This window comes from Trachinotus anak, unplaced genomic scaffold (assembly GCF_046630095.1).
Source record: "Trachinotus anak isolate AG129_WGS33_773 ecotype Australia unplaced genomic scaffold, CSIRO_AGI_Tana_v1 ptg000008l, whole genome shotgun sequence".
In the NCBI taxonomy this organism is placed as follows: Eukaryota; Metazoa; Chordata; class Actinopteri; order Carangiformes; family Carangidae; genus Trachinotus; species Trachinotus anak.
In genome coordinates, this window is record NW_027273859.1 from 3516404 (window position 1) to 3542742 (window position 26339).

The following is a 26339-nucleotide window of genomic DNA, read 5'->3' on the forward strand; positions in this document are numbered from 1 at the left end:
AGCCTGTATTGAGAAACTGAGCCTTAAAACCAGCCGTCAGGACTTCTGGAACTTTGTGACATCATGACAATCAGTCACTGCCCTCAGCAATGCCCCAAGCCCCGCCCACCCAGACTCGCCATCCAGCCTTTCAAGACCTAGTTTCTCTGTTCACCTGAAAGCTGCTGTATTGGCATCAGAGGAGAGGCTCTGAGCCTGTCTTCTGATTATTTGTTGAGGCCTGGAGATGCGTATTTGTAGAAGCAGTAAAGGTAAATGGAAATTTGTTCTTATGAAAACAAAGAAACTGAGTTTAAAATGTCAACACCGTCTCCTTCCAGAAACAAAGAGCCCATGAACTCATACAAACAGATATGTTTTATATTGGTATGTACAAATGATTTTAGACAATTTGTGCCGTTCATTAATTTTCTCATACCCAAATTTCCTCCTAGGCACGAACAAAATTCAGAAGTGGTCCAGACCTGTTGTACGAGACAGGAACAGAGACACTGCTCTCCTTCACAGGGTGAAACACTCGTCTGACCTGAAATCATAATGCCTTCAGAGGAATACATTAAAAAAATTAAATGTATAACCAAAATTTACATTCTGTTTTCATCAACACAATTTACTGAGGTTCTTTAAGTCTTTATTGGCATATTTTTGAATACAGCAAATTATACATTTTGGTAGTTAGTGGGGAAGTCCTCTCACTGCCTCAGGGTCCTTATGCAGATCCTCTGTAATTCTTAAAACTAGGAAAGTGCATCAGTTTGAGTGAACCAACCCTTTAACCAGCAGTTTGTGATGTAACCTCCAGTTTGCACAGTCTACCTCTGGAGTTATTTTTTCAACAGATGATTTCAGTCCATCTCTTCAGGAGCAATCGCTAGTGTAACATCCCTGTCCTTTCGTCTCACCACCACTGAAAGCACGGTACTGCTCTGGACGGCTTTGCTCACTTCCTGTATTGTGTGAACGGGCTGCCTGTTGATGCCAATGATGACATCGTGATTGATCATGCCGGCGCTGCAGAGAAAAAATGCCATACTTGAGTCACAGAGAAAGCCTTACTAAAAACAGACCCAACCCAGCTGGGTAGGTATCATACCCTAAGGAAAACAACAGTGACCTTTAGACAAGTCTGTTCCTGTGTCAGGCTCCATCCCTCTCAAAAGACAAAGTAAACTAGCAGGATTTATAATGCGCTGCACTGGTTGACATTTAGACTTGAGGCAGCTGCTCTTGCTGATGGTCTAATGCAGACTGATTGACAAAGCGTGCAAGACTGTAGAGTAAGATTAAAGACTGCATTCAGACAGTAGTGAGGAGTGCAAGGAGTACTATAGCAAACTATTCAACAGTGTCCGTGTAGACCGCTGCCACATGCTGTTCAAAGCTTCAGGCCTCAATGTCACATGAGGTGGTGCTGGACTATTTAGAGTATTGAGAGTCTAAAGAGTCATCTTTCTCTTGGTCTTCACCAAGACGTCAGAGCTTTGCCTGTGGGAAGCACAATTATAATGAGCAACCAGACCACAGTTGCACAGCGCAGCCTTGAGAACTGCAGGGATGCTCTTACTGCACACCTCGAAAAAATATTCAGAGGCCTCCAAATGCCAGTTCACTACACAGCTTGTTACATTTTGTAAAACCTAGTGCCTCAACAAGCTCTCACTGTACATCATACAGGTTAGCTCCAATTGCACTTTCTAATAAAAACAACTCACTGGTGAGGTCTCTTACTTTGAAACTCACACCGATGGGAAGAAAACACATATTTAATCTTGCAACAAGGTGAGAACAAAACTTTTAGGTTGGCATTGGTGAATAATTACATGCAGATCAATTAGGGTTGGACTGTTTTTTTAAGACGAACACTGATGCAAATATGTTTTGCACTGAAACTGCAAAAAAAGAAATTCGACAACCTGATCAGATACATTCATGATTGCTAAATATTCCTGCTGTGGTAGAAAGTCTCTGCAGCGATATATGTAGAACAGAGACTACTTAAATCCAGTGTAAAAACGAATTATATTAAAGCTGCAGTTATCAATAATTTGTAATAGTGATGGATCAAAAGACTCATTTGTAATGTAAAAGCTGCTGCTCTTAGTAATAAACCCACAGAGAAATATCACCTGACTCTGCTCTCCACTTTCATCAGGCGCCAGAAACACAACTCCAACCAGCAAACCACTGCTAACACTTTCACAATCTACAACTTTTTAATGTGTCATCGTTTTTTCAGCCTTTCATGCTGCCACCAAGTCGCCAACCTTTCAAAACTATTTGGCTCCTCAGCTGCCACATGCCTCATTGTGTTTACCAGCTAGTTGTTTTTTTCTGTCCACTATTTGCTACTGGGCAGGTACAGTCTGGTAGATTTAACAGAGCTTTTTTTTTTGGATGAGAGCAGCAAGAGTGGAACAAAATATTAAAGTTGCAGGCTGTAAAACCAAAACGTTGAACTGAAAAACTTTAAAATTCTCTGTAGAGCTGGGGGGGAACTGCAAGGTTGGCGGTAATTGCCTCTGTTTCTCATGAGAAGTGACCCATTATATAACAAGTAGTCATTTGATTTATTCTTAATAAAAAATATCAATTAGTGTCGTATAGTGTCACTCCTTTCTACATCCTCCACATGAGAGGATGTAGAACCAAAAGACCAGCCAATATTATTTAGAAACCTTTGATGTTACATTTTTCCCCTTCTTTGTGAAATTGCGAGCAGAATTGAACATTGCACACCACATAGTATTAGAGATTGTAACTTGACTCTTACCTGGATGCAGCTCTTCCAGGTATTACCTCATAAACGTAAATCCCCGAGCTCACATCTGGAAATTCACCCTCGCGTCTCTTGAGATCTTGGATCAAACTGGACATAAGGTAGACATGAAAAGTGCCTTGAGATAATGAATGTAATGATTTGGCACAATACAAATAAAATTGAATTGAACATGAAGTTGGAGTAGAGAAACTTACAAGCAGTCTATTCCAACTAAAAGTGGATCAAAATTTTGTTCAACAAGACAAGTGCCAACTGAAAAATCACTCAGCCATATACCCTACTGTATAATGCAGCCGAGGGCTTATATGAGTCCTAATTTTTAAAGAATTTCAGATTGCAGTTTAAGTCTATAAGGCATCACAACACATGGATTCATTAAAGGCACTTTGTGTGAGAATCATTATAATACACACCACATGTATGTGTACCTGTAGAACTGAGAATGATAAGTGAACAAACAGATTAGCCTACATACTGTTTATCATATGCAGTTTCTTGAAACTTCTGATGGGATAATATATATTGCAAAGCATCACGGGCTTTAGAAAATATTCACACGCCTTCAGTTTTTGCACACTTTATTGTGTTGTAGATCGAATCTCGAGCGGATAAAACTGCCATTTTTGATCATCAGCGTATGGATGGGTGCCATCTTGGAGTCTAGTGTCCAGTTATAGTGCATTCATGTTACCGCCTCACAGAACTGTTAGCTTGGCTAGAGATGTCTTCCTAAAATGAACATGTGGTATTTTGGAAATTAGAAAATGAGTTCCTTTGATGTTTACTCACGATGGTGAGAGCTGCAGCATCCGGACGCCGATGTATTTCTTTTTTTGCAGAGTATTTCCTAAAACCAAATGAACGTACAAATTAATAAATGATTGACTTAAAAAACTATTGAGATTACAGAGTAATTCCGAGAGCGTGTAACGAAATCAGCAACACCAAGATCCTGCTCACCGTTGGCTTGTCTGCTGTGGGATTCAGCAAGGAACTGGTGTATTTTGCCCGCAGGAATTGCAAAAGCGATTCCTGCTGCCACTTTCAGAGTGTTTATGCCTATTACATCTCCATCCTGTTAAACACAGAATGGAAGGACCGCCATGAGATTGTGATCTTAAGTGTTTCATTGATTTCATAGCTTTGCTACGTGGAGAAACAGAACAGTGGCAAGACTTTAATGTCCCTTTCTCTCCTAATTCACATAACATAGCTCACAGTCTACTCTGTTAAAGTCTTGGTTATTGTAGCAACCTCTCTGTGTTTTTACAGAGAAGGATGATTTATAAAATATACCATCCATATGGCAACTGAAGTACATTTTTAGGGAAACGAAGCTGGAGGCAGCCACCTTGATAAATGAATGTGCAATCTGTATGACTTTATTCCACAATAACAATGCAAAGGCCTCCAAAATCAGGCCTTGTCCTAAAATACTGTGAGGGAGGCTTAATCTTGAGCCTGAGGGGGCAGATTGGAGACTTTGGGTATTGAATAAAACAAAATCATGACCTTAGTCCTCACTGTCATAAATAAAACAAGAAAGATCGGCTGCAAAGCAGAAAGCATAACAAATATGCAAATGGAATGATATTTCCCCTTTACACACTGTACAGCACTATAAATCCTCTTACCAAGTTGACAAGTGGTCCACCAGAGTTGCCGTACTGTGAATCAACATAGTAACAAAAACATTTTTTTACTCATCGTTAATTTAGAAAACTGTTGAAATAGATCAAGTGCAGAACCAAGAAAGGTATGTTGTTGTTTTTTTTATCACTGACATTAATCATGGCATCAGTTTGGATGTAGTCCATCTCAGAGTCCTTGAAGCCCAGCTCCAGGCCATTGCGCTGGACAGTGCTGATGATGCCGGTGGTGACAGTGCTCTGCAGGGAGAAAGGACTTCCCACCGCCACCACAAACTCGCCGGGACGCAGGTCTGAGGACTGGCCGAGACGCAGCACAGGCAGGGGAGCCTGCACCCAGGCACAAAGACATGACGACCCACAGAGAAGGATAACAATAAATATTAACACATGCTGGGAAAGAGCAAGTCTTTCATTAGCTAACCTCAGGATTGTGAGATTATTGAAAGTCAGCAGGCTAACTCGCCTCTCTAGATCCAGTGACTACGGGTTGGTATAGATTGAATAGAAGCTGACCCTCTGCTAAGTGAGGGTTGGTTGTCAATAAGAGTTGTGTTTTGTATAACAATCTGCTCTGCTCACAGTTCCAACAGCGTTCCAATTAATAAAGAAAAGCTCAGTCTTATGATATGCACACATTTTGTAAATAATCTACAGGTATCGACGGGGGTCGGTAATGATAGCCCTGTACACAGCTTCATGGTCTTCCTGCAGGAATAATAACACTGTAGCAATTTCATCATTAGAATTCAAGGAACTTGAAACTTACTGACCTTCCCATACGACCATCAGCCTCAGCTGTTCTTTATGCTAAGTGCTAATTAGCAAATGTTAGCATAAACTTGAACATGGTACACATTATAACATACCATCAGCACATTAGCATTGTCATTGTGAGGATGTCAGCCTACTTACATTGGCATTTGATTCAAGGCACCACTTTGCCTAAGTATAGGCTCACAGAGATGCTAGCTTTGTCTGCAGACTCTTATTCTTTTAGTTTAAAAAACGTGCAACAGTTTAATGATACGCACACACTGTAAGTGAACATCTCCATGCATCCACACAGTATTTGCCATATTTTTTACCAAACAAACAACTACACAGAGAGCAGATTCTCCACTAAGATGCGTAAAAAAAAATGTTTTATCAGAAAATGAAAATTTGATAAAATGTTCAATGTTAACTTAGGTTTATTCTGTTGATGAAGACCATGTGATATGGTGAACGTTCCAGAAAAATCTAGTAAATGGACCTTGTGTACCTTAGAAACTATTCTTTCTAGGGCAAAGAATGTAAAATGATTCTTGACTTTTAAGCCAACATGTCCTTAACGTGCAGTGAAATCATAGCTGCTTGCCAACATCTGTCTCTATGACAACTGAGCAAACTGACCATGTGATGTGGTTGAAAGCTCTGGTAAAGGCTTTAAAGGGGACCTTGCCTTGCTTTGTAAAAACACTAGTGTTTACCTGACAAGGGACCTCTTCTGGTCGTGTGAATGATAATCTGTTCTTAGATTGTTATATTCCCATAAAACTTCTTTTGGGGCAGAGGTAGATGGTTGGACATAAAGGGTGTCTGATTTTTGGTAGGGGAAGGACTTTGCATACTACTGTATATGACACTTGATTCTGGCTGCCTTTCATATCATTTATATTAAGCCCACTGAGATTGAATCTCTTTATGATGCCGTGACTGCCGTCTTTGGCTCAGCTGTGTGGAGGAAACCAAGTACCTGTGGTGCTCCAGCTGCTGCGGACTCATGCATGATATAACTGCTTTTATTTTAATGTGCTGACTGAAACCTGTATCTTCAGGTCATCACTTATTTGTACTTTTTTCTCAACTTTTTTTCATATAATATTAACTTTCTCTAATAATATTACTACTTTTTTCTTTCATAAGCTTCTAATCTATGTGACATTAACATAGGGCATGGTGAGTATAAACCAAACTAAACTAAGCCTTAGCTTGTCTCTGCCTGCCTCCTCTTATTCCAGGCTGAGGCCATTTAACTTTGGGGTGGTTTATAATGCTCAGCTGAATTTATAGCCACATCTCCCAGGGTATGGAGCCGTATGTCATGACAAATTTGCCTTTTAGGAAAGTTTTACAACTCCTCCTACAAGGAATGTGAGATAGAGAGATATAGTGTCGTACAGCTGTCTCTACCTCTTGACAGTTTAAAGACAGATTTCTTCACCTTTAGCACAGTCAAATACAGAGATTCCTCTCTGTATCTTGATTACTCACATTCAAGCCAGGTTTATGTGATGGTGTGATCTTGAGGTATTCTTGTATTCAGATCAGTACTAAAAATAATAATCGTGCTTCATGCTGAAAGGAGTCTCGCTGAAATGTCTGGGAGCAGAGTCCCCTCCACCATACAAAACAGGAGGTCGTGTAAGAGCATGTCTGAGCTGTGACATGTTTTCTTTAGACCAGCACTTGCAAATACACAAAAAAATAGCTTCAGCTTTGAATTTACAAGACATAACCAAATACCACCCAGAGGAATTCAGATGACAAACTGCCCATGTAAAGGAATAGAGCCTAATTTTGCTTGATGACTTTCTCCCTCAAATATCCGCCCTACTTTGTGTGCAGGATTAATACTCTTTGACGTTAGCCGCTGATGACAAGCTGCCAGGCCAGAGGAAAACACAGGAAAGAATTAGGTAATTAGGTCTCAGGCCTTTGGGAAGCTGAGGGGAAACAAAAAGCACTCACATCTGGTTGGATCTTGATGAGTGCGATGTCCATCTTCTGGTCCATGTCCTTGACTATGGCATCATACTGCAAACCACTCTTCAGCTCGACTTTTATGCTCTGCTTGTTGGCGAGTACATGTGCGTTGGTGATGATCCAGCCATCCTCTGACACCACAAACCCAGAGCCACTTGACACAGAGACCTCCTCGCTAGAAAATGGCACTCTGGCATGAGAAAAGGCAAAAGATGATTGCGCCTGCAGAAACATGACCGTTGAGGGTGACCCTTTTAATCTACTTTCTTCAGATTTACCTTTTGAAAAGCTCCAGATGCACCACAGCAGGCATAATCTTATCTACTACGTCTGCAATGAAGTTGAACTTGTAGCGCATACTTCTTGGATGTTGCATTCCTTTGGGGATATAAAACATTAGATGAAAGATTAAGACACCTTACATAATTAGACGCACGAGCAGTGTAACTCTAGGCATGTCAGTGTTGGTTGACTGAGCAAGGTTTTGGTTGTAGCCCAAATTCTCACAACCTGACCGAAACTATTTTTACCCACGCAATTACATGTTGTACTGTTGCCTACCCTCATGGTTCAAAAGGGCTGTACTGAGTCTCTTAATTATTAATGGGGCTGTTTCCGGCTGAACATGTAATAAGCCAATCACAGTACCATCTCCCATTTCCTTTAAAAGACAAGTGCGTATTGGCATATTGCTATTATAATGGCAGCGTGTTTCTCACAGAGTTAGATTCTGTTTAGTGGTGAGTTGATTACATATTGTGACTGACCAGTGAGCCCAGTCCTGACACATGCACGCAGCAGCTCTGTGCAACCTGAGGGGAAAGGACGGGCTGAGAGAATCTGAGCTGCGCACAGCTCTACAAAGAAGTGGAGGCACAAATCACAACGCTAGACAGCTTTAATATTATTTGATGAGAGATGTGATTAAATCTCCAGTTCATTATGAAACTGTGGACAAATTTTGGTGATATTTGAGAAACACTGTGGCCGTTTGACCAGGTAGTAAGAGAGAACACTTCTCTGCAGAGCCTCATGCATCACAGACAAGACGCATGGCAACGTTGTGAAACACACAATACATCACAAAGACTGCTCCGACCTTCTGAGGCTGTATTCTGCGCCACTGACTGAGGTCCAGGTTTTTGTTGGTCAATCGTGCAAACACTGTCTCAAGCATGACCACACCTCATTTTAAGACTAATATGCCCACGGGCACTCAGATGGGCACAAGTGTATTTGCTATTTAAACAACACGGGCGATGGAGGTTAAAATTACAAGTGCCTCGGTCTGAAACTAGCAAAGACACTTGGGTTGCATTTTTGAGCTGCTTTGTGCCAAGTGTAAGACTGGGCCCCTAAAAGTCCACAGTCATGTTTGTGGCCCTGGAAGGCTGTACTTGAGATAAACATTCACATCATAATACTAACATGCTCACAATGATGCTAATGCACTGATGTTTGGCAGGTTTTGCCAAACATCATATCTCTGGTTTTGCTGTACTGATTTTGAACCTTTTTTTTAAACCGTCCATCGTGAGTGCAATGCTGAGTCGATGAAGTACTCATTGCTGGCATACTTCTCCTGTTGTCAGTTTGACAGTCATTACCCCACCCTGTCTCTCTGCCCTGCAGTTGTCCTCAGAGCTTCCCACCTTCAGCAATTACTCCCACCTGCATCTGTTCTCAATCTTCTAATCAGCTCCTCAGCATTTGAAAGCAGACACTGTCCCTCAGATCCTCGTAGCCTCCTGTGATGCACATCGTGATTGTCCGTCAGACCAACAGCTGCTTTCTGCGCCTCCTTCTACTCGTTTGTGTTTAGTCACTTCATTTTTCTTAATATGGACTCTTGAAATATTGCTTATCTTCTGCTACTCACTGTGTGCTAACTCTTACAATTTAGGACTTGCTACTTTCTACTTTGTACCAATGTTTCACACTCTGTGTGTGTGTGTGTGTGTGTGTGTGTGTGTGTGTGTGTGTGTGTGTGTGTGTGTGTGTGTGTGTGTGTGTGTGTGTGTGTGTGTGTGTGTGTGTTGCATGTCTGCTGCCTCGTAGACAGTGCCTCTAAAATACCACTGTCTCCACATGCAGCTGCTAAAATGGTTCAAAAGTATTATTATTTTCGTGACACGTTCAGATTCAGCTTAGACACAGTGAAAGTTGTCAGTTTTGTGTAATATTGCTGGTATGATGTCAACAGCTCTTTTCTCTGTCTGTGGTTGTGAGTCGCGCGGGTCACAGTGGCGACAGGCAGCATGTCCGCTAGAACCCGTTAATGTGGGTGCCAAATCCGGTCTGTCCCTGGCCTTAGTGTTAGCAGTTAACCTGTTGCTGCACTGCTGGTTTCACAGGAAATCCATACAGCCGGTGGTGAGGTGTACTCCTAAGGTGATCAGAACTGTACCTCTACACCACCGTATATGCAGGCCACCAAAATTTTCAACTAAAAAATTCAAAATGTCTTGCTCCAATAAATACATTATTTAGTAGACGCTCTACAGTATGGTCAATTATTAAAAACTCCAACCTCAACAAGACCTTTTAAATCTGGTTTTATAAAAATCACGATTATTATCTACTGAAGCCTTTCTGCTAAATGATTTAATTCTTCAGCGTAATCTTGCTATGATTGGTTTATGTCAAACACCATTAATGAAGCCACTGAGTATACTAATGCCCATGTCACTGTGCCTACTAAACAAGGTGGAGGAGTTGCCATAATCTACAAGTCTATTTTCAATTTAACATTCAAAGGGGATTACTCTCTATTACTCTTTTGAGTCTCTTGTATTAAAACCATCAGCTATGAAATGCTTTGTCCAGGGCAACAGACTCCGACCAATGAGATTCTGTCTTTGGAGAATTTATCTCACACCATGTTACTCATGTAACAGAGTCCATTATGCAGTGGTAATATGTGTGACAGTGTAAATGATCTTTTTAATTAATTACAGGTGACTTCAGTGTTCACCTGAATAAGTCAGCCTCTGACCCTTTCTGCCACAAACTGACACCTCTGGCTTGACCTGATTCTGTCTGGCTGGGAAGTGTTCTGATATGACTGGCTCCCCTTTCACATCCATTATGTCAGATCACAACCTTCTCAGATTTGAAGTGATACTAGCCTGTCCTCCTAACATTGCTGCTAATGTGTTTATCACATCATCTGCTCTTGGTGAGTGATTACTGGTGGTTCTTGCTCCTTTAATGGCAGCAAGAGGCCCCGTTGAAAATTGTACCAGTTACTTAAACGCAGTTCTGCCTAGTTTCCTTGATTCAGTTGCGCCTCTTACCACCCAAACTAGATGGTCAAAGAGATCTACACTCTGGTTAACTGAAAAAACATTTGCACTTCAGTCGGCCTGCAGGAGATTGGAGCGCAAATAGGAAAATCTAAACTGGCAGTTTTCTGACGTGCTCCGTCTGCCCCCAGAGCAGTTTGTTTCTCCGGCTCTCTGACTTCAGCCACTGCATGGATGTGTTTTGGCTTTATGTATATTTTCACCAGTGACTCCCACAGTTTCTCACTGTTTACACACATTTTCTTACACAATGTTGGGCTCACAGGGTGGTCCAACCTGCTCCATACGGCAGCAGTGGGTCTGAGGTTTTCAGAAACCTCCAACATAAACAGTGCAGTTGTGATGTTTTTGGATTCAACTGAAGTTAATACTGTTGTTGAGGGTAGAATACTTCTGAGAAATTCTCATCTGTTTTTTCCCTTTGTTAACCCAGCAACAAAAAGAAATGCTGTCTAATTTACCACCATTTATCAGTGATGAGGTGCTGCTAATGTCACATCGCAGTCAGATTCGATCAGCAATCAAAATGCTTTCATCAGGTTGTCAATGACCCAAATCTGAGCATATTGTGTCGATGATTCTGAGGATAATGATGAATTGAATGTAGTAATGAAATTTAAAGACAGTGGTTCTGACTACACCATTTGTGCAACGACAGAAGCGGTGAAGTGTTTTGGTTGTGGGTAGGAAGGGCACCTAGTCTGCAGCCGGGGGCCGTGTCTGCTCATGGAGAAACAGTCAGGCAGACAGTGAAGGGGAGCAGATGGAGGCGACAGCCCAAGAGCCCAGCACAGACATGCAGAGGGATGGAGGGTGTGCCACTATCGGCAGGAGCAGGAGGATAGAAACGCTGATGAGTTAATAACTGACACAGAGAAAAGAATAAGGGATGATGAAACTGTTTTGAAAGTGCCAAGTGCAAAGAGAAAAACAAAGAAAGAGACCAAAGAGCCAAAACCAAAGGAAATGCCTTTGAAGAGAAAGGTGCAAGAAGGTGATTCACATGATTTCTGGCTTTGACAGTGAACAAGAGTCTTCTGATTCATCTTTTCCTGATGGTCAGAAGAGCAATGGCTATAGTCTTGAGCAAACCCACAGTTTTTTGGATCTAATCTAAAGGAAGAAAGGATGTGTTGTGGTTGACTTTTTCCTGAATCTCTCGTTGTTTGTTGATTTGGCTACTGATGATACGGAGAGATGCTGATGGTCTTCAAAGAAGTAATAAGAAATTTTAAAAAAATTTTTAGCTTACATATTGTTTCTTTGTGATCACCTTGTGTTTCGCCACGGTTTCAGAATTTCATCTTTAAATCTTAATGGAACAAGAGATGGTTTTTTTAAAAAAAGAAAGTATTATGAACTTTGCTTTTTCTCAGGAAACTCATAGTAATATTCATAATAACATTGAGTGGAAGACAGAATGGGATGGGGATATTGTTGTGAGTCATAAGAGTACCGAAAGTGTGGCAGTGGATATTCTTTTGCCAGTGTCTTTTGAGTGAGACACTTTTGAGTTTGAAGGGATTCTAGCCCACAAGGGAGATTACCTCAAGCGGTTGCCAGATATGAAAATTCTACTTCAGCTCTGTTACATATATGTCAATATGATCAATTAAAGATGCTCTGATGTCAATGCCAAATTTTTTTTTAACAACTTGGCACAAGATGATGCAGCCCTACAGCTCCCTCCGACACTGCAGTAACTGCAGGTGGCGCTAATGAACACGGAAGAAGGCGGAGCTCCAGCAAAAGGCGGTCCTCCTGTGGATTTTTAGTCCTTTCGGTCCAAATTAGGGGAGGACCTGCTAGAAGTCATTAAAGACGGACCTCTCAGCTGTGGGAGAAGAGTCCTCACTCCTTCTACCTAAAAAGGGACATTTACATGAAATCAAGAAGTGGAGGCCAGTGAGTCTCTTCTCTTGCAAGTGCTGGCAAACCAGTTAAGAAAGAGATGGGAGTGAGTTATAGGTATTGATCAGTCATATTGCATCCCTGGCAAATCAATTAGCGATGGATGACATTTATTGATTTGAGTCTATTTGGAAGTGTCTGGCTCACTGGGTCTGAAGTTTGGTCTGATTTCTTGACACTTTTGAAACACCTTTTGAAGCATTTTGTTTCTCCTCTGGTTTTGTTGTCACGGTAAAACACTCTATTTTGACATTGAAAGTGTTTTGAAGGTTAATGGTGGTTTAAGCCCTCTTTTCACTATTAAGAGGGCTGTTTGGCAATGTTGTACAATGTCTGATATGCTTTACTCTTTAGCCATTGAACCCATGTTATGTAAGATCAGAAAAGAGTTAAAAAGGGTAAACCATAGGGATAATATTTCACCCCTGGTAGCGGAAAGGTAGCAGGAGGACTAAAGAAACGGCTTGTGGCTTTTACCCTGGATGTCCTACAGGTGGCATTCATTTATTTTTATTAATCTGGAGGCCTGCACTTTGTTGCATCACCTGGATGTGACAGAACCTCCAGCAAATCTGTTAGACATTAGAGAGTAATATTGTAGACTTCTTTTGGGATTACACTGGATACCTCAGTGTTTTAGTTTTGCCAGAAGAAGGAGGACAGAGTTTTCCTTGAGACTTGCTAGAGACTTACACACGTGACTTATTCCCACCTCTGCTGGGAAGAAGGAAAGCAGCATTTAGATTAGTTTTTACAAGTTTTCTTCATGGACCACAACATTTATCATGGAGGCAAGTGGCCGAGTTTAACTATGGTCAGGTTGGTAATTTAGGGTTTGGAAAGACACTGTTTACTTTTGATTGTTCAAGTTTCAGTCTAAATTGTTTGTCTCTATTTTATGTGACTGTGTTGTAATACATTGTTATATTGGGTCAGTTCTTAAGGGTGCTCATTTAGGCATTTCCTGGGAAGACCAATAATGCCAAGGACTTGTGACTTGAGTCCAACATTTTTCTAGAACTGGCTGGAGCTCAAGTGGATGATGCTGTCATCCTGGCAAGAAGACTATACGTCCAACCTGATTCAGGAAGGCGTTATCAGATGAGGACAGAGTGCTAAAGAGTGGACAATTTACTGGACAGTTTACACCTAATGATTCTGACTTTTTTCCCAGACTGAGCATCAGGCCACAACTTAAGACTGTGAAAGACTGGGTCCCCTGCTTGAAGTGGCTGCCACTGCCACTGTGAGTGGGAAAACACTTTATCAAGGCTGTGTCAAAGTTTTAAAGAAGGAAAAACCTAAAGACAGAGCAGACACACCGTGAAGAGACCATTTCAGAGTCCAACCTGTAGTAAAACCTGTTTGGAGCACACTTTATAAACCACTGTTTATCAAAGATACTGGTGATGTACAATGGTGCATTTCACATGGAATTGCGGAAGTGAATGCATTTATATCAGTGTTAAATTCTAAAGTCTGAGATAAGTGGGAAACCATATTGCACTGTTTTGTATAATGTTCTAGTTTAATGTCCTTAGTTGGAAGACTTGGAACAGAAGAAAAGACAAAAAGGTCAACTATTGATTTAAGTAGGAGAGAAACTCAAGACTCTAAGGCTATTGTGAGAGTATAAATATTGTGTTAAATGGAGGATTTGGATGCTTTTAAAAGTGTGTCTGATTATGACGGCAAACTTTGGATTTGGTAATCACTAGCAGATGTGTCATTTTAATTTACTTTGATTTATTCTTTATTTTTGATGATTGGTTGTGTAAAAACTCAAAACTCTCTGTCTCTTTTTCTATCCCAAGCATTGTGTCCTCCTCCCTGTCCTCTCTTTTCACTCAGGCTCTCTGTGCTGGAACATCAGCTGTCCTCGGTCATCCCTCCCTCTCCTGGTAGTTGATGTTGACTCTTGATGTTTTGGGTCTGGATTGTCCTCCAGGAATCCAAGCTCTCTCTCTCTCTCTTTCCAGATCATCATGCAGGAGAGGAGGTCATGTAGCTCGGATCTTTGTTCACATTCTTCATAAATGTTTATTCTCAATAATGTTGTCATCATGATTGTCCATACTGTACATCTACTTTAGTTCTCCTTTCTGTACACGCGACGTCTCTTGCATGTCTGCCCACCCTGGAGGAAGGTCTCCTCTTCCCTGAGGTTTCTTCCAGAGGCAAATTTGTGATGTGTGATATTTGGCTAAATGAAATCTGACTTGACTTGAGATTCCCGCCAGATTGTCTGTTGTGTGTTTGTGTCTGTTTGGACTGACCACCTGTTGATGAACTATAGACACAGTTTGACTTGAACCTGCCAGTCTTTCAGTTGATTATGAGACGTAGCCTTTACACTGACAGAGCAGCTAGTGTGAATTTTCCATCCAGTGTTTTTTCCTTCTCAATTTTGAATCTGAAACGTATTGATTGAATGCGCCTTCAACAAAATCAAGTCATTTTCATTTTCTGTCTGATATATGAGGACTATGTTACATTTTGATAACTCACACTATATCTCATTTGTCAGGCAGGTAGAAGCACATCATCGCACTTTTGAAAGTCACTATGGCCATTAATTTCACTGAGATCACGGAGTAAATGTAAGCACTAACAAACCTCTCCATTAAAACAATGACCACATCATAGGACAGTACATACCACGATCCATCTCTGCTGCCAACACTTTGCTGCAGTGTTAGCTTTAGTTTATAATTGATTTAAAATGCAGCCTGCTGTAGACTTGTGCATTTGTGTCACTTTAGGGCAGTGCATTTATCTGTGACTATATCTCCCAAGTTTCCCCTCATCTGCTCTCTAAGCAAACGCATCATCCCTCTCCAGGAGTTAGCACATTCTCTGACTGATGCCATGTTTACAAAGTTACACAAATGGACTTGTCTCGGCAGAAACAGCTTTAAATGCAAATGACGGTGTCAATTGCCAAGAGCTACTTTGGCAGAACACCAAGCATTTTTGCCTGTCAGAGAGCTCCACTAAGAAATCAACAGTATGCATCCCAGTGGCAGGATAAACACTGGCTTTCACTATCCTCTCAATTCCACTGTATGGTCACGCCAACTTGTATGACTATGGAAAATCCATCAACTGAATTCCACATGCAATTGGTGTGTCATTTAATCTGCTGTGGTGTGGGGTGTACAAATTGTAAAACATGTAAATCTGCTCAATAGTAATTTGTAGAATTTTTAAAATGTCGCTGAAAATACTGGTATTAATGATTTTAGACTGAAGTATGAAGGAATCAGTCCTTTTTCTTGGGTTTCAATACAAGCGAGTAAAGGAGAAACACCGCAACAACATTGCTCAATACACCGTTCTGCTATTGCACAGATACAAATGATGATGCGTTACAAAGATTGTACTACATAGAGTATGACTTTTTGACCAGTTTATACGACCAGAACAGTTTGTATTATATATGAAATGTTTTCTACAGTTATGTGTTTGGCCACATTTGGTCACATCACATTTGCTGCAACATATTTTGTATATTTTGGAAATGAAAACGTAAATACAACCCCTGCAGCAAACAGACCGTAGAAATTAACTCATCAGCACAATTCTGGATACAAATGTCCAACAGTCAGTCAAGAAAGTGAAAGTTAAAAAAAAGGCTGGTCTCTACAACAGGTCAGTGATCCAAAGCAGACCTCAAAATCCACAATGACCTACATCAAGAAACACAAGCTGAAGTACAGGCCTCTGTACACGTTACACGCCAAATCTGGAGTGTCCCTGACTGACTGAACAGACTGATTGATTGAGTGATCATATTTCCACCACTGATCAGCCGAGTGCCGTTTCATCTCCGTACACATGACCATTCACGTATACTGAGCATGCGTGAGCTGATGTAAACAGGAAGCAGACTGTATACTGTGCAGCTGATCGGGTGTTAGCTGATTTTTTTTCAGATGATGTCACAGTCATAAATTCAGGATTTTACCACAGGCATCCATGTCTTGTTTCCTATTCATGTTTTATTGTCTGTTTGCTGCAGGGGCTGTATTTACTTCTTTTTACTAGGAAAATAAACCGAATATGGCCAAAGCTTTATATACAGCTAAGTGCTGGGTTGCACATCTAGCTCATGTCCAAAAAAGTATATATATACACACACACACACACACACACACACACACACACACACACACACACACACACACACACACACATAAAACATTGCAAAAACTCTAGTGATGACTGTGCAAGGCTGTTTGACTTAATTGAAGTAAATGTCACTTGCCTTGTATTAACTAGCCGCTGACTGTTACTTGGGGTCATGTTTGGTTAGTCAGGAGGGACATACGTGTTCCAGGGTGTCCAGTCTGTTTTCACACTTATATTAAGCTCTGAAGACATAAACACCTTATTTCAAGTTTTAATGTTTTTGCTTCTATGATAATATATTCTTAACTGTGTGGGGCAAAATATCAATATAACAAGTGCTTTAGAGTGATTTAAATAGCATTCAGTGCAATCTAAACCTATAGTGTCAGAAACGCCCTTCTCAGGGGAAACCACAGTAGTGTATTGTACATCTACAACAGTGATGACACATGCTGGGCACAGACAAAATGATGTAGGCATTTTAATGAAAAAGGACTAACTCTATCATTATTGGTCAAATGTGTCATCGAATGGTGATATTTTTCACAGTGTACGTTGTTAATAAACAAGACTACAGCCATAGCAGACCTGTGAGGCTGTATGTACAGGGGTGCTTTGAGCTGAATGCTGATGTCAAAATGTTGGCATGCTTCACATGCTAACATTTAGCGAGTAGTACTAACCATCAAGTACAACAAACACCAATGTAATTAATTTTGCAGGTATTAGGTCTTAAACCAAAGTTTTATGACAAATGTTTGCTAAATGAGAAGTCAGAGGATCAAGGCAAGTCACTGAGATTCATCCTCTTGGGATCGTGAGTGTCTGTATCATATTTTATTCCAATCTATCCAGCAGATGTTAAAATGTCTCACCAGACAGCCTACATACTCAGTGTGTGCAGCAGGTCCTGCACAGGTACCTCTGTGAAGTTTTATTATCTAGTCTCAAGTACAGCAATAATCTAAGGTAATGATCTAATTCAAAGAAAGGTGTTGACACTTTCCGCCAAATTTGCTTGTTTCAAGCAAAATGTATCTAAAATGTTTTCACTTAAATAGGGGAAAACCAACAGACACAGCAGCCTCTAGGACGAGTGAAGACATGTTATATACTAAGTTTCTAAAGTGTTTCTTAAGGTGGATTTTATACCTCTTCACTTTCTTAGCCAGTGTAGTTTTGACCGCAGCTCTTATCCACAGGGCATACTGTATGTTCCAAGAAAGAAAGAAAGAAAAGAAAAGAAAAGAAAAGGTTAATCTCTCAGCTCACCTGAATCACACGGACCCCTTTGGATCAGAATGACCGCGGGCATCTCGCCGAACTCGGCCCTCCTGGTCTCGGCTGTCAGGCGGCAGATGCTGGGGTAAGTCCTGGCGTCGCTGCCGCACACCGGGCCGGAGGAGACGCACACGCAGGAGCTGTGGAGCCCTCCGTCCACTCCCGGGACAGAGTCGCATCGCAGCCCGTCACCACAGGCCCGCTCCCCGCAGGCTTCGCCCTCACCGGCCGCGCACACCACGCAGCAGCCGCATCCGTCCTTCACCTGTCCGTGGAAACAGGCCCGTGGAGGGAGGGGGCACCGAGAAGCATCACAAAGCCGCGGACAAGTTAGTCTGTTCCTCAGCAGCCCTGCGTGGACTGCGGAGGAGAGGAGGGTGCAGAAAGCTACCAACTTAATCATGACCTGGATTCAGCTCACATCAGTCTTCCCTCCTGTAGGTGTAGGTGCTGGGCTCTGTGCTGATGAGGCTCATCCAGGTCTGCATCACCGCACAAAGACAGTCTCTGTGCTGCTGTGCTCCTAGCCTGCGGACATGGCTGAAGGCCAGCGAAGTTCTCCTCCATGTTCCTCTGTGCTGTGCCAACATGTAACCACCATGGAATGCACCAAGTTCTACGTTTCGTTTTTTATTTCCTTTTGTTTTATGAGGAAACCCAAAGGCGACTGTTACTGTGGTCTCTGCCTTCCACTCACGGAAGACGCAGTTGAGTGTGATGATAAGTGGAGAGTCCAGTTTATTTATATATATATATTTTTTTTATTGTAATTAAAGAACTGGGATTTCATGCTGCAGTGAACCTGAGGATCAAATCTGAAGTGGCCTATTTTCAGACTTAAAATTGATGTTTGTGATTGCATTTATTGGTATTTCATTTCACCTTGTAAAGGGTTTTTCACCTTAAAACACTTAAGGCTCTATTGACGAGGTCCTGACGTTCCTTTTGAAAGAAAAAGCAGGTGGTTAGAGTCGGCTTTTAGCAGAAAAGAACTAGTTTGCACAACTAGGTTGTCAAATGGTGTGGGAAGGCAAAGATTTTTAATTGTTCCCAAAGGACACGTTGAAGACAGAGAGAGGAAATCGAGAGTGGCAAGATGCCACATCGCTTGAATATGAGGATAACTTGGCGTACTTCAGGAAAGTCTCTGCTGGAAGACATTCACTGTGCCAGAGTGGTTGTGTGACAAGCACTTCTGTTGAAGCATATAAAGCTCACATTCTGTTCACCAACATGTTTCTGAAACATCTAACACTTTTTGTGATGTATTTACACACACACACACACACACACACACACACACACACACACACTGGTAGTCGTCAACCAGCATTATACAGTGGTTCAGATGCCTTAGCCACTGAAGCTACACAAATCAGTATTTTTGTAACAGAATTACATGTAGACTATGATGTGTCATGGGTCACTTGAGGTGACAAACCCACAGTAGTTCCCCTCAGCTGTACAGAGGTTTAGCCTCTTTCAGTGAAGGGCGTTTCTGTGGAAATACCTGGTAAACCCACTGTGTGCAGCCTGCACAGTACCAGCAGAAAGAGAAAGACATACTTAGTGGCTGGTGAGTATAGTGGAACATTTAGCAGCTAAAGAGACAGATATGTCCTTCAGTAGTAGGTGGACACCAAAACAGAGCTAGAAGAGAGTGAATACTGGTCTTGCCTTTGCCAGGTGGACAGAAACATGACTCCAAATTAATGATGCTCTGTGAATGATTGCTCTGTATCTGCTGGGTGTGTAAATGGGTGACCCTTTGGTTTAGCCACAATTTCACTTGATGATAAAATATAGCGTAGAGCGTTTGATGTCACCTCTAAAGGGCCAAAACCATCACTTGCTGCAGATTTAAGTAGAAGAAAGTGTTTTAAGTATATGTAAGAATATGTGGCTACAGACATTGCAGGATTTTGCTGCATAAACCGTGTGATAAAAGCTTTGGAAATCTGGACAGGGAACCCCAGCTCTGGTCTTAGGACATCGTGCTGTCATTCACTGTTTGGTAGATCTCAGCCCAAATCATCTGACCTGGTGGCTCAAGAAGTAAAGCAGAGTTTAGAGGATGTCATTTTTTTGTAGTGCTATCATTTCATTTTAGTTACTCCATCCGTTAAGGATTTCTTGATGTTATATTTTGATATGTGTTGATACCCAATCAATATATTTGGGACCACATGAATTTGAGGCATATTCCTATTTATAAGGCATATTACAAACATGACTGACCTTTGCCAACATTTGAAAAATGATGAAAAGCTGAAATGAAGTTGTATTTATTATGTGTTTTGAAGGATCCGTCAATCAGTTTGGGAGTGACGGCCGACTCCTGTATTTTCGTGATGATCATTTACATTTGGCTCATACATTGTGCCTTTAACATGCTGTTGCTAACATCACTGCTCAGGCAGTCAACAGCTGGAGTTAGTGAAGGGTCAAAGCTGCAACAGCCTTTTAACAAGTGCTGCTCAAACACTCCTGTGCAGCTATAATCAATGACAGAGAGAAGCTGGGTAAAGAAGATGCTCGTGTCAACAGTATTCAGCCCTGCATTAATTTAAACTGCTGGTATGAAGACTATAATTTTTGTTAGTGTTAATTAAACAATAGAAGATGGGAGAATAATGTGTCTCTGGTCTGTGTCACGACTCCTGCCCCAGTCCTGTTCATTGTGACCCTGTCTCCCACTTGTTCCATCCAGCCACCAGATGCCCCTGTTACTTTCCCTCCTGTCCCAGTCGCCTGATTCCCCACACCCACCTGTGCACCTGTTCACCATCCGCTCATCAGGTCCCCTGCATTTATAGGAGTTCCTTACCTGTTCCCTTCCTTTGTTCCTTGCTCTTTATTTTTCTGCTTGTATTCACAGTGCATCTGCCGCTTGTTCCCAGTGCTTCCTTGTAAACCAGCTACATGCATCTTGTATTCTGTTGTCTCTTTCTGTCAGCTTGCCTGTCTACCTGTCCACCCCTTCTGCCTGTTAGCCTGTGAATTAAAATATCTCCACTTCATCAGTCTGCAGCCGTTGTACCTGTCAGATTGGCTGGTATCTTCTTGCTGGCATTCATTGTGCTGTATGTCTAGAGAAAAAGCCACTTTAATAAAAGATGTGGACCAAGCCTTGACGACTTTTCGAGTATTCAAACAGGTGACAGCAGGTCAAGGTACCCCATAATTAGTGTGTGTGTGTGTGTGTGTGTGTGTGTGCTCATATCACCAGGTGAGGATATGATGAGTTACTTTACATTCAGATTGGAAAGTAATTGGGTTGAATTTCAGAATCCCTGTTTTAAAAATAATGACCTGCTGATTTTATAAGTATATTACATGCATACAAGTTGTTTTCCCTTAATTAGCATCTAACTTACTGTCATGACAGAAATGAACTGGATCATATATTTACAACTGCTAATTACCCAGTTACGATGATGTCTTACATGAACTAACTAAAAATGGGTGTTTTTTTTTGTTCCTGTCAGAACTTTTTTCAGTTACACTCTTCAGTTGATACTTTACTTGAGTTCCAAGAAAGGCTCTTCAAAAGCTCTCGCTGTGAGTATAAAATGTTTGATTTTTTTATGGTATGAGAATGGTCAACTGTATTTTCCAGTGGGTCCTCCTGTGACAATACAGATACACAGACAATACAAAACTCATTTTCAGTCACGCTTCCAACCCTTTTCTTGTACTTTACGTGCACTCGAAATCCAAGTTCAAAAGATGCAGGTTTCAGCTCCTGATCGTTGTTTGGCTTTTAGATGCCATAATTAACTGCGTGGTCTGTTATGACTGAGAGAAAAGCTATTCATCAATCAGAGGCCAGCATCGCTCTCACCTAAATTATACCTGTAGGAGGGCAGTGCTTTTGTTTAATGGAACTCATCTGATGATTTTTTGGAGGTTGTGTAATAAATAACCCTGCGTGACTCACCATGTCATCTCGGAGGGGTTTCTCTGAAAGAAGGCAAACCTTTGAACACGTCCTGCAGCCTATTTATCCAGACAGACAATGAAATCTAATCTGTACTGAAATAGAAACTAAGGCTAGCAAAATCCCCCGCAAAATTACCAGTGACCTCTGAGAGATGCCAGATAAAGTTTTTAAACCATTGTAAACTCAAAACTATGGTGGCCCTGAAAGCTCAAGGTTCTGCAACTCAAGAAAAACACATGCAAATTGACAAAACACAAGCAAATTGACAAAACACAGGCAAATTCAGAAAACATCTTGATCAATTTGACAACACGTGCTGCAAATAATCACTGTACATTATTAATAAGACTTTTGGAATGTGTAGATTTGTTTTGTAAGGTGGCCCTGAGAGCTCAACGCACTGCAACTTAGAAAACACTATTGACTATTTGCAGCACCTGTGCTGTCAAATTGATGAGGATTTTTTTCTGACTTTGTGTTTTGTCTATTTGCATGTGTTTTCTAAGCTGCAGTGCACTGAGCTCCTTACAAAACAAATCTACACATTCCAAGTCTTATTAATAATTTACAACATTGACAAACCATAATTCAACTGATATATGAGGCTGATATTTGCTCTCTGATATGATGGATATGATGCTGTTTGAATGATTACATGTAATTACATAACTGATCAATGCACTGGTCATATAGAGGAAGCGCTTCTCATGAACGGACTCCAATACAGCATGTTTATCAATCCAGCACAAATATGTTTATCACTAATGATTAGAATAATAATAATAATCATTATGTTGTTCCTACTATTCTCCTGGTGTGGTTTAAATGTTCTGAACTGCCTCTCCCACAATAGTAAAAATTGGTCTTGTGGCAGTAGTTAAACCTTTTTGGAAGTTTTATTGCATGAAAATGATCAAATGCAAACAAGTACAAAATTCAGTCTTGCCTTCTGACAGTTTGGCTGGAGAAAAAAAAGTGACATTAGCACCAATCTAGTCTAGACCCACAGCTGCGTCTATGTCTTCAGTCATCTTGAAAAATGTTAACACCCAGAATTCACCACCAGAACTTCCATGTTGACTGAAAATTATGTTTGTAGAAGATGTACTCTGATCCTTTACTTCATAAATTGTAGCAATATGTGGAGGAAGAGGAGGTAGAGGTCGTCTAATCAAAAGGTTGGTGGTTCAACTCCCAGCTCCCACAGTTCACATTTCAATCTGTCATTGGGCAAGATACTGAACCTCAAATTTCCCCTGATGTATCATCTGTGTGTAAATGTGCATGTGGTAGAAGCGCACTATATGTAGGGACAAGTGCTGTATGAATATGTGCATGAATGAGTCACTGTGGCTTTCATTGTAAAGCACTTTGAGTGGCAGATGAGAGTAGAAAAGCGCTAGAGTACAAGTTACACTCTTGCATTTAAAATGTAATTTAAGAAACGTATTCGACAAAATGTACTTACACTATTTAAAGATAACGCAATCATTATGCAGTAGAATGGTCCCTGTACATCATGTATCCTTACATTTTATTTGTCATTATTATTGCTATATGATGCATGATTGTGTAAACAGCATTTTCTTTGTAGTTTGTCAAGATGGAGCTAGTTTTAATTACTTTATAAATCACTGAGTAGTTTAATCAGTAACTATACATATTTTATAAGCTTATCAAATGTAAAATTTTACGTGCAAAATAGCTAGTATGGTGGAGTAAAGTGAATGTCTTAATTTACGTATTAGTGTACATGGATGTGGTTCTGTGTACACACATCTCCATGACCTTGAAACATGTTATCTCCTTTTGAATGCTGCGTCAGACTTTCCACACGGAGAGAACTTCCACAAGGGCCTCTTGTGACCACACGTGTGTGTATGAGACCAAGCCCATCACAGTTTTGGATAATTATCCTGTAGCCTAATGTCTGTACATCAGTGGCATCAAGATCTTTAAACCACACCTACTTTCACACTGTTAGCCCTTCCTGCCAGCAGTGTGTGCAGGTTTCTAATGACATGCACTTTTCCTCTCTCTGCTTTCACTAGCTCTGCTACACCCCTCAGAGTACAGTGGGAACCTCCAGTGTTTCTGCAGGCCGGGCCGGTCAGTCTTGAGTTGAACAGATGGTGTCAGAGATCATGGTGATATCTGTACCAGTGGTGATTTTTTGAATGTGTTGAATGTGTGTTTACTCTTTAATGTTTTCTCAACTCTCCATGGATCATCACCTGTCCCATCAGAAATAGATAGGTAGTCTCCTGGTGTACTTCACTCACTATCTCAGCAGAGAAACACACTCGACTCCAGTGTGTTTCTCTGCAATTTGTTGTGTCGAGATTCTTCAGCTTTTTCTTTTTATGATACTTTTTATCATGACTATGATTCCACTGACAGAGTTCATTTGTATTTTTATTGACTGCTGTGGCACCTCTTGCTGCTGTGTCACTGCTGTGGCACCTCTCTGCTTTTGTTTGATCTCCTCTTGCCATCTCTATTGCTTTTTTTCCAGCGTGACATGTCTGTCCAGCTGACAGTCATTAGTTAGTCCAACAGCTCTTATTAGCTCCATAATTGTGTTAGAGAGGTGTTGATTCAACTTTATGATCATTTTGTGGAATGCAATTTGTGACGCTGTTGACTTGTATTGTTTTACACCACGGGTGCTTCTATCATTTTGTCCATCCCATTTATATCAGAGAGCGTGGAGTAAATAAGAGAGACCCCTACAACAATATACTTGGAATATACTTGCTGTGTTGACCAAGCATTCGCGTACTTAATGGCTGCATTGTGAATGAAAACTGGCCTCAGCTCAACACTGGAGGTCTCCACTTGGGGGCAGACCACAGAAATCAGACTCAGAGTCGTAAACAAAGCTGGTCTTGCATACTCATGTAAATAAACAACATGGCAACACTGGAAGAAGTCTGTATTTTGCTTTGATTGCGGCAGAAAAAGAGACAGCAGCGCCACCGTAGCCGCCATTTAGTTGACCTTATCTGACCCTCTGACCTCACAGTCACTGTATTCGCATGACCACCCCTAGTGTTCATGTCAATATGGCATCTTGTGTACGCACTGCGTAATTTTTGGCAACATGCACAACTGACGCACCAAACAAATGCAGGATACGCATGGCAGCCATGATGCATAGGCATATGCGTTGTTAAAAGCTGCTGGGACTGTGTGTTTACATCCACAAGGACAAATGACGATGACTGGATGTTCACCTGCACCTAAGACAGCAGATCAGTGCAAAATGGCACAGAAAGAAGAGAAAAAGAGACAAGAAAGAGGTGTTCAATAAATAGAATGAACGAAAACACATTTCATTGGCTTTAAATATGAAGTAACTGCTAAACAAACTTTTACTACACAGCAGACCTAAAATAAATTAAGTTAGCACCTTAATTTCTAATGATTAATTTAGTGTAACTACATGATGTGGGTACTTAGGTCCAGATAGATGGAGGCGGGATCAGTTAGACACAGTACACTTACTGGTAAAATAGTGATGTTAAGAAATTCATGTCCACCTTTAATTTCATCTTTTATTTCTACAGATTAATATGATTGATTGGCATTTTACCTGGTAATGTGAAGTCAGCTGTCTACAGCTGTCGACAGTCACGTGACTGAGTGAACAGTGTAGCAGACTGCATTGGCTGTAGTGGCTCCAAAGACCATGATTGGTCAGAATTTTGAATGCCCCGCCCTCTCCTTACAGACTTCTTACAGATTCTTTTACAGTTCTCTGCTCATGAAACTGAAGCACGTTGTAAACCTGTCAAAACTCTGAGCACGCACATCCACACCTGCAAAGTTTATTTGCCTCACAGCTTGTAAAGGTTAAAGACTGCAAACCTGAAAATGAATGTGAAACATGCAAAACAAGAGTTTGCAGGCAGAAATCTAAATGCACAATCTTACAAAATTTATATTACAGATAAAAAAACTCACACTTTTTTTGAATGATAATAATCCACACATGTGAAGTTTGCTCCAAGAGGACAACACACTTGACCTTGTTTACATCCAAGTTGTTACTCACTCTTACCCCTAAGACTGTAATGGTTGTACATGTGTTTGCGTTGCACTGCAAAAGAGGAACATGTCAAGCATATGTGTTGAGATGACAATGAACCTGAACCTTAACATTAGCTCTCATCCTATTCTCTGCAGAACAGTTCTCTGCTAACATCAGATTGCAACTTGGCCAGGTAGCAGCTCAGCGGCAGCACATTAAACAGAATGTAAACATACCTGCAAATAGTCCAGTTGGATGTTGGTGTGCTCCGTACTCTTCAGTACCATGAACAACACACTGTCTGCCCATGACTGTAGCTAAAGCGAAGTTTGTTTACTGGGTCTCTTGTTCCCAACAGTGTAACACATTCTGGCAGTGTGTCAGTGCTGTCAATCAAACACAGACACTGACACACCCCTCCAGCCAGCTGAGAGGAAAAGAAGCATATTTCTCATATTTCTCCAAATACATTTTTTCTTCATTTTGATTAAAAAAACAAACAAACAAGAAAAACAAACAAACAAAACAACCCCCCCCCCCCCATACATTTAAAGGTGAT

At 41.1% G+C, this 26339-nt stretch overlaps 1 protein-coding gene across 2 annotated transcripts; it reads right to left on the reverse strand.

Annotated features, from left to right (window-relative positions):
- Window positions 1-589: 589 nt before the first annotated feature.
- On the reverse strand, window positions 590-18335 carry htra4 (HtrA serine peptidase 4). 2 transcript variants are annotated; one of them, XM_071481929.1, is made up of 9 exons: window positions 17796-18335; window positions 7455-7554; window positions 7162-7366; window positions 4564-4758; window positions 4414-4446; window positions 3740-3854; window positions 3569-3626; window positions 2771-2866; window positions 590-1011 (listed from the first exon to the last, which is right to left on the reverse strand). In XM_071481929.1, the coding sequence occupies exons 1-9, from the start codon at window positions 18205-18207 to the stop codon at window positions 846-848; spliced, it is 1380 nt and encodes a 459-aa protein (XP_071338030.1). In that variant the 5' UTR covers window positions 18208-18335; the 3' UTR covers window positions 590-845. The 2 variants fall into 2 exon arrangements, with proteins under 2 accessions (XP_071338030.1, XP_071338031.1); XM_071481930.1 differs by lacking the exon at window positions 17796-18335 and adding an exon at window positions 8848-8967.
- Window positions 18336-26339: the final 8004 nt, after the last annotated feature.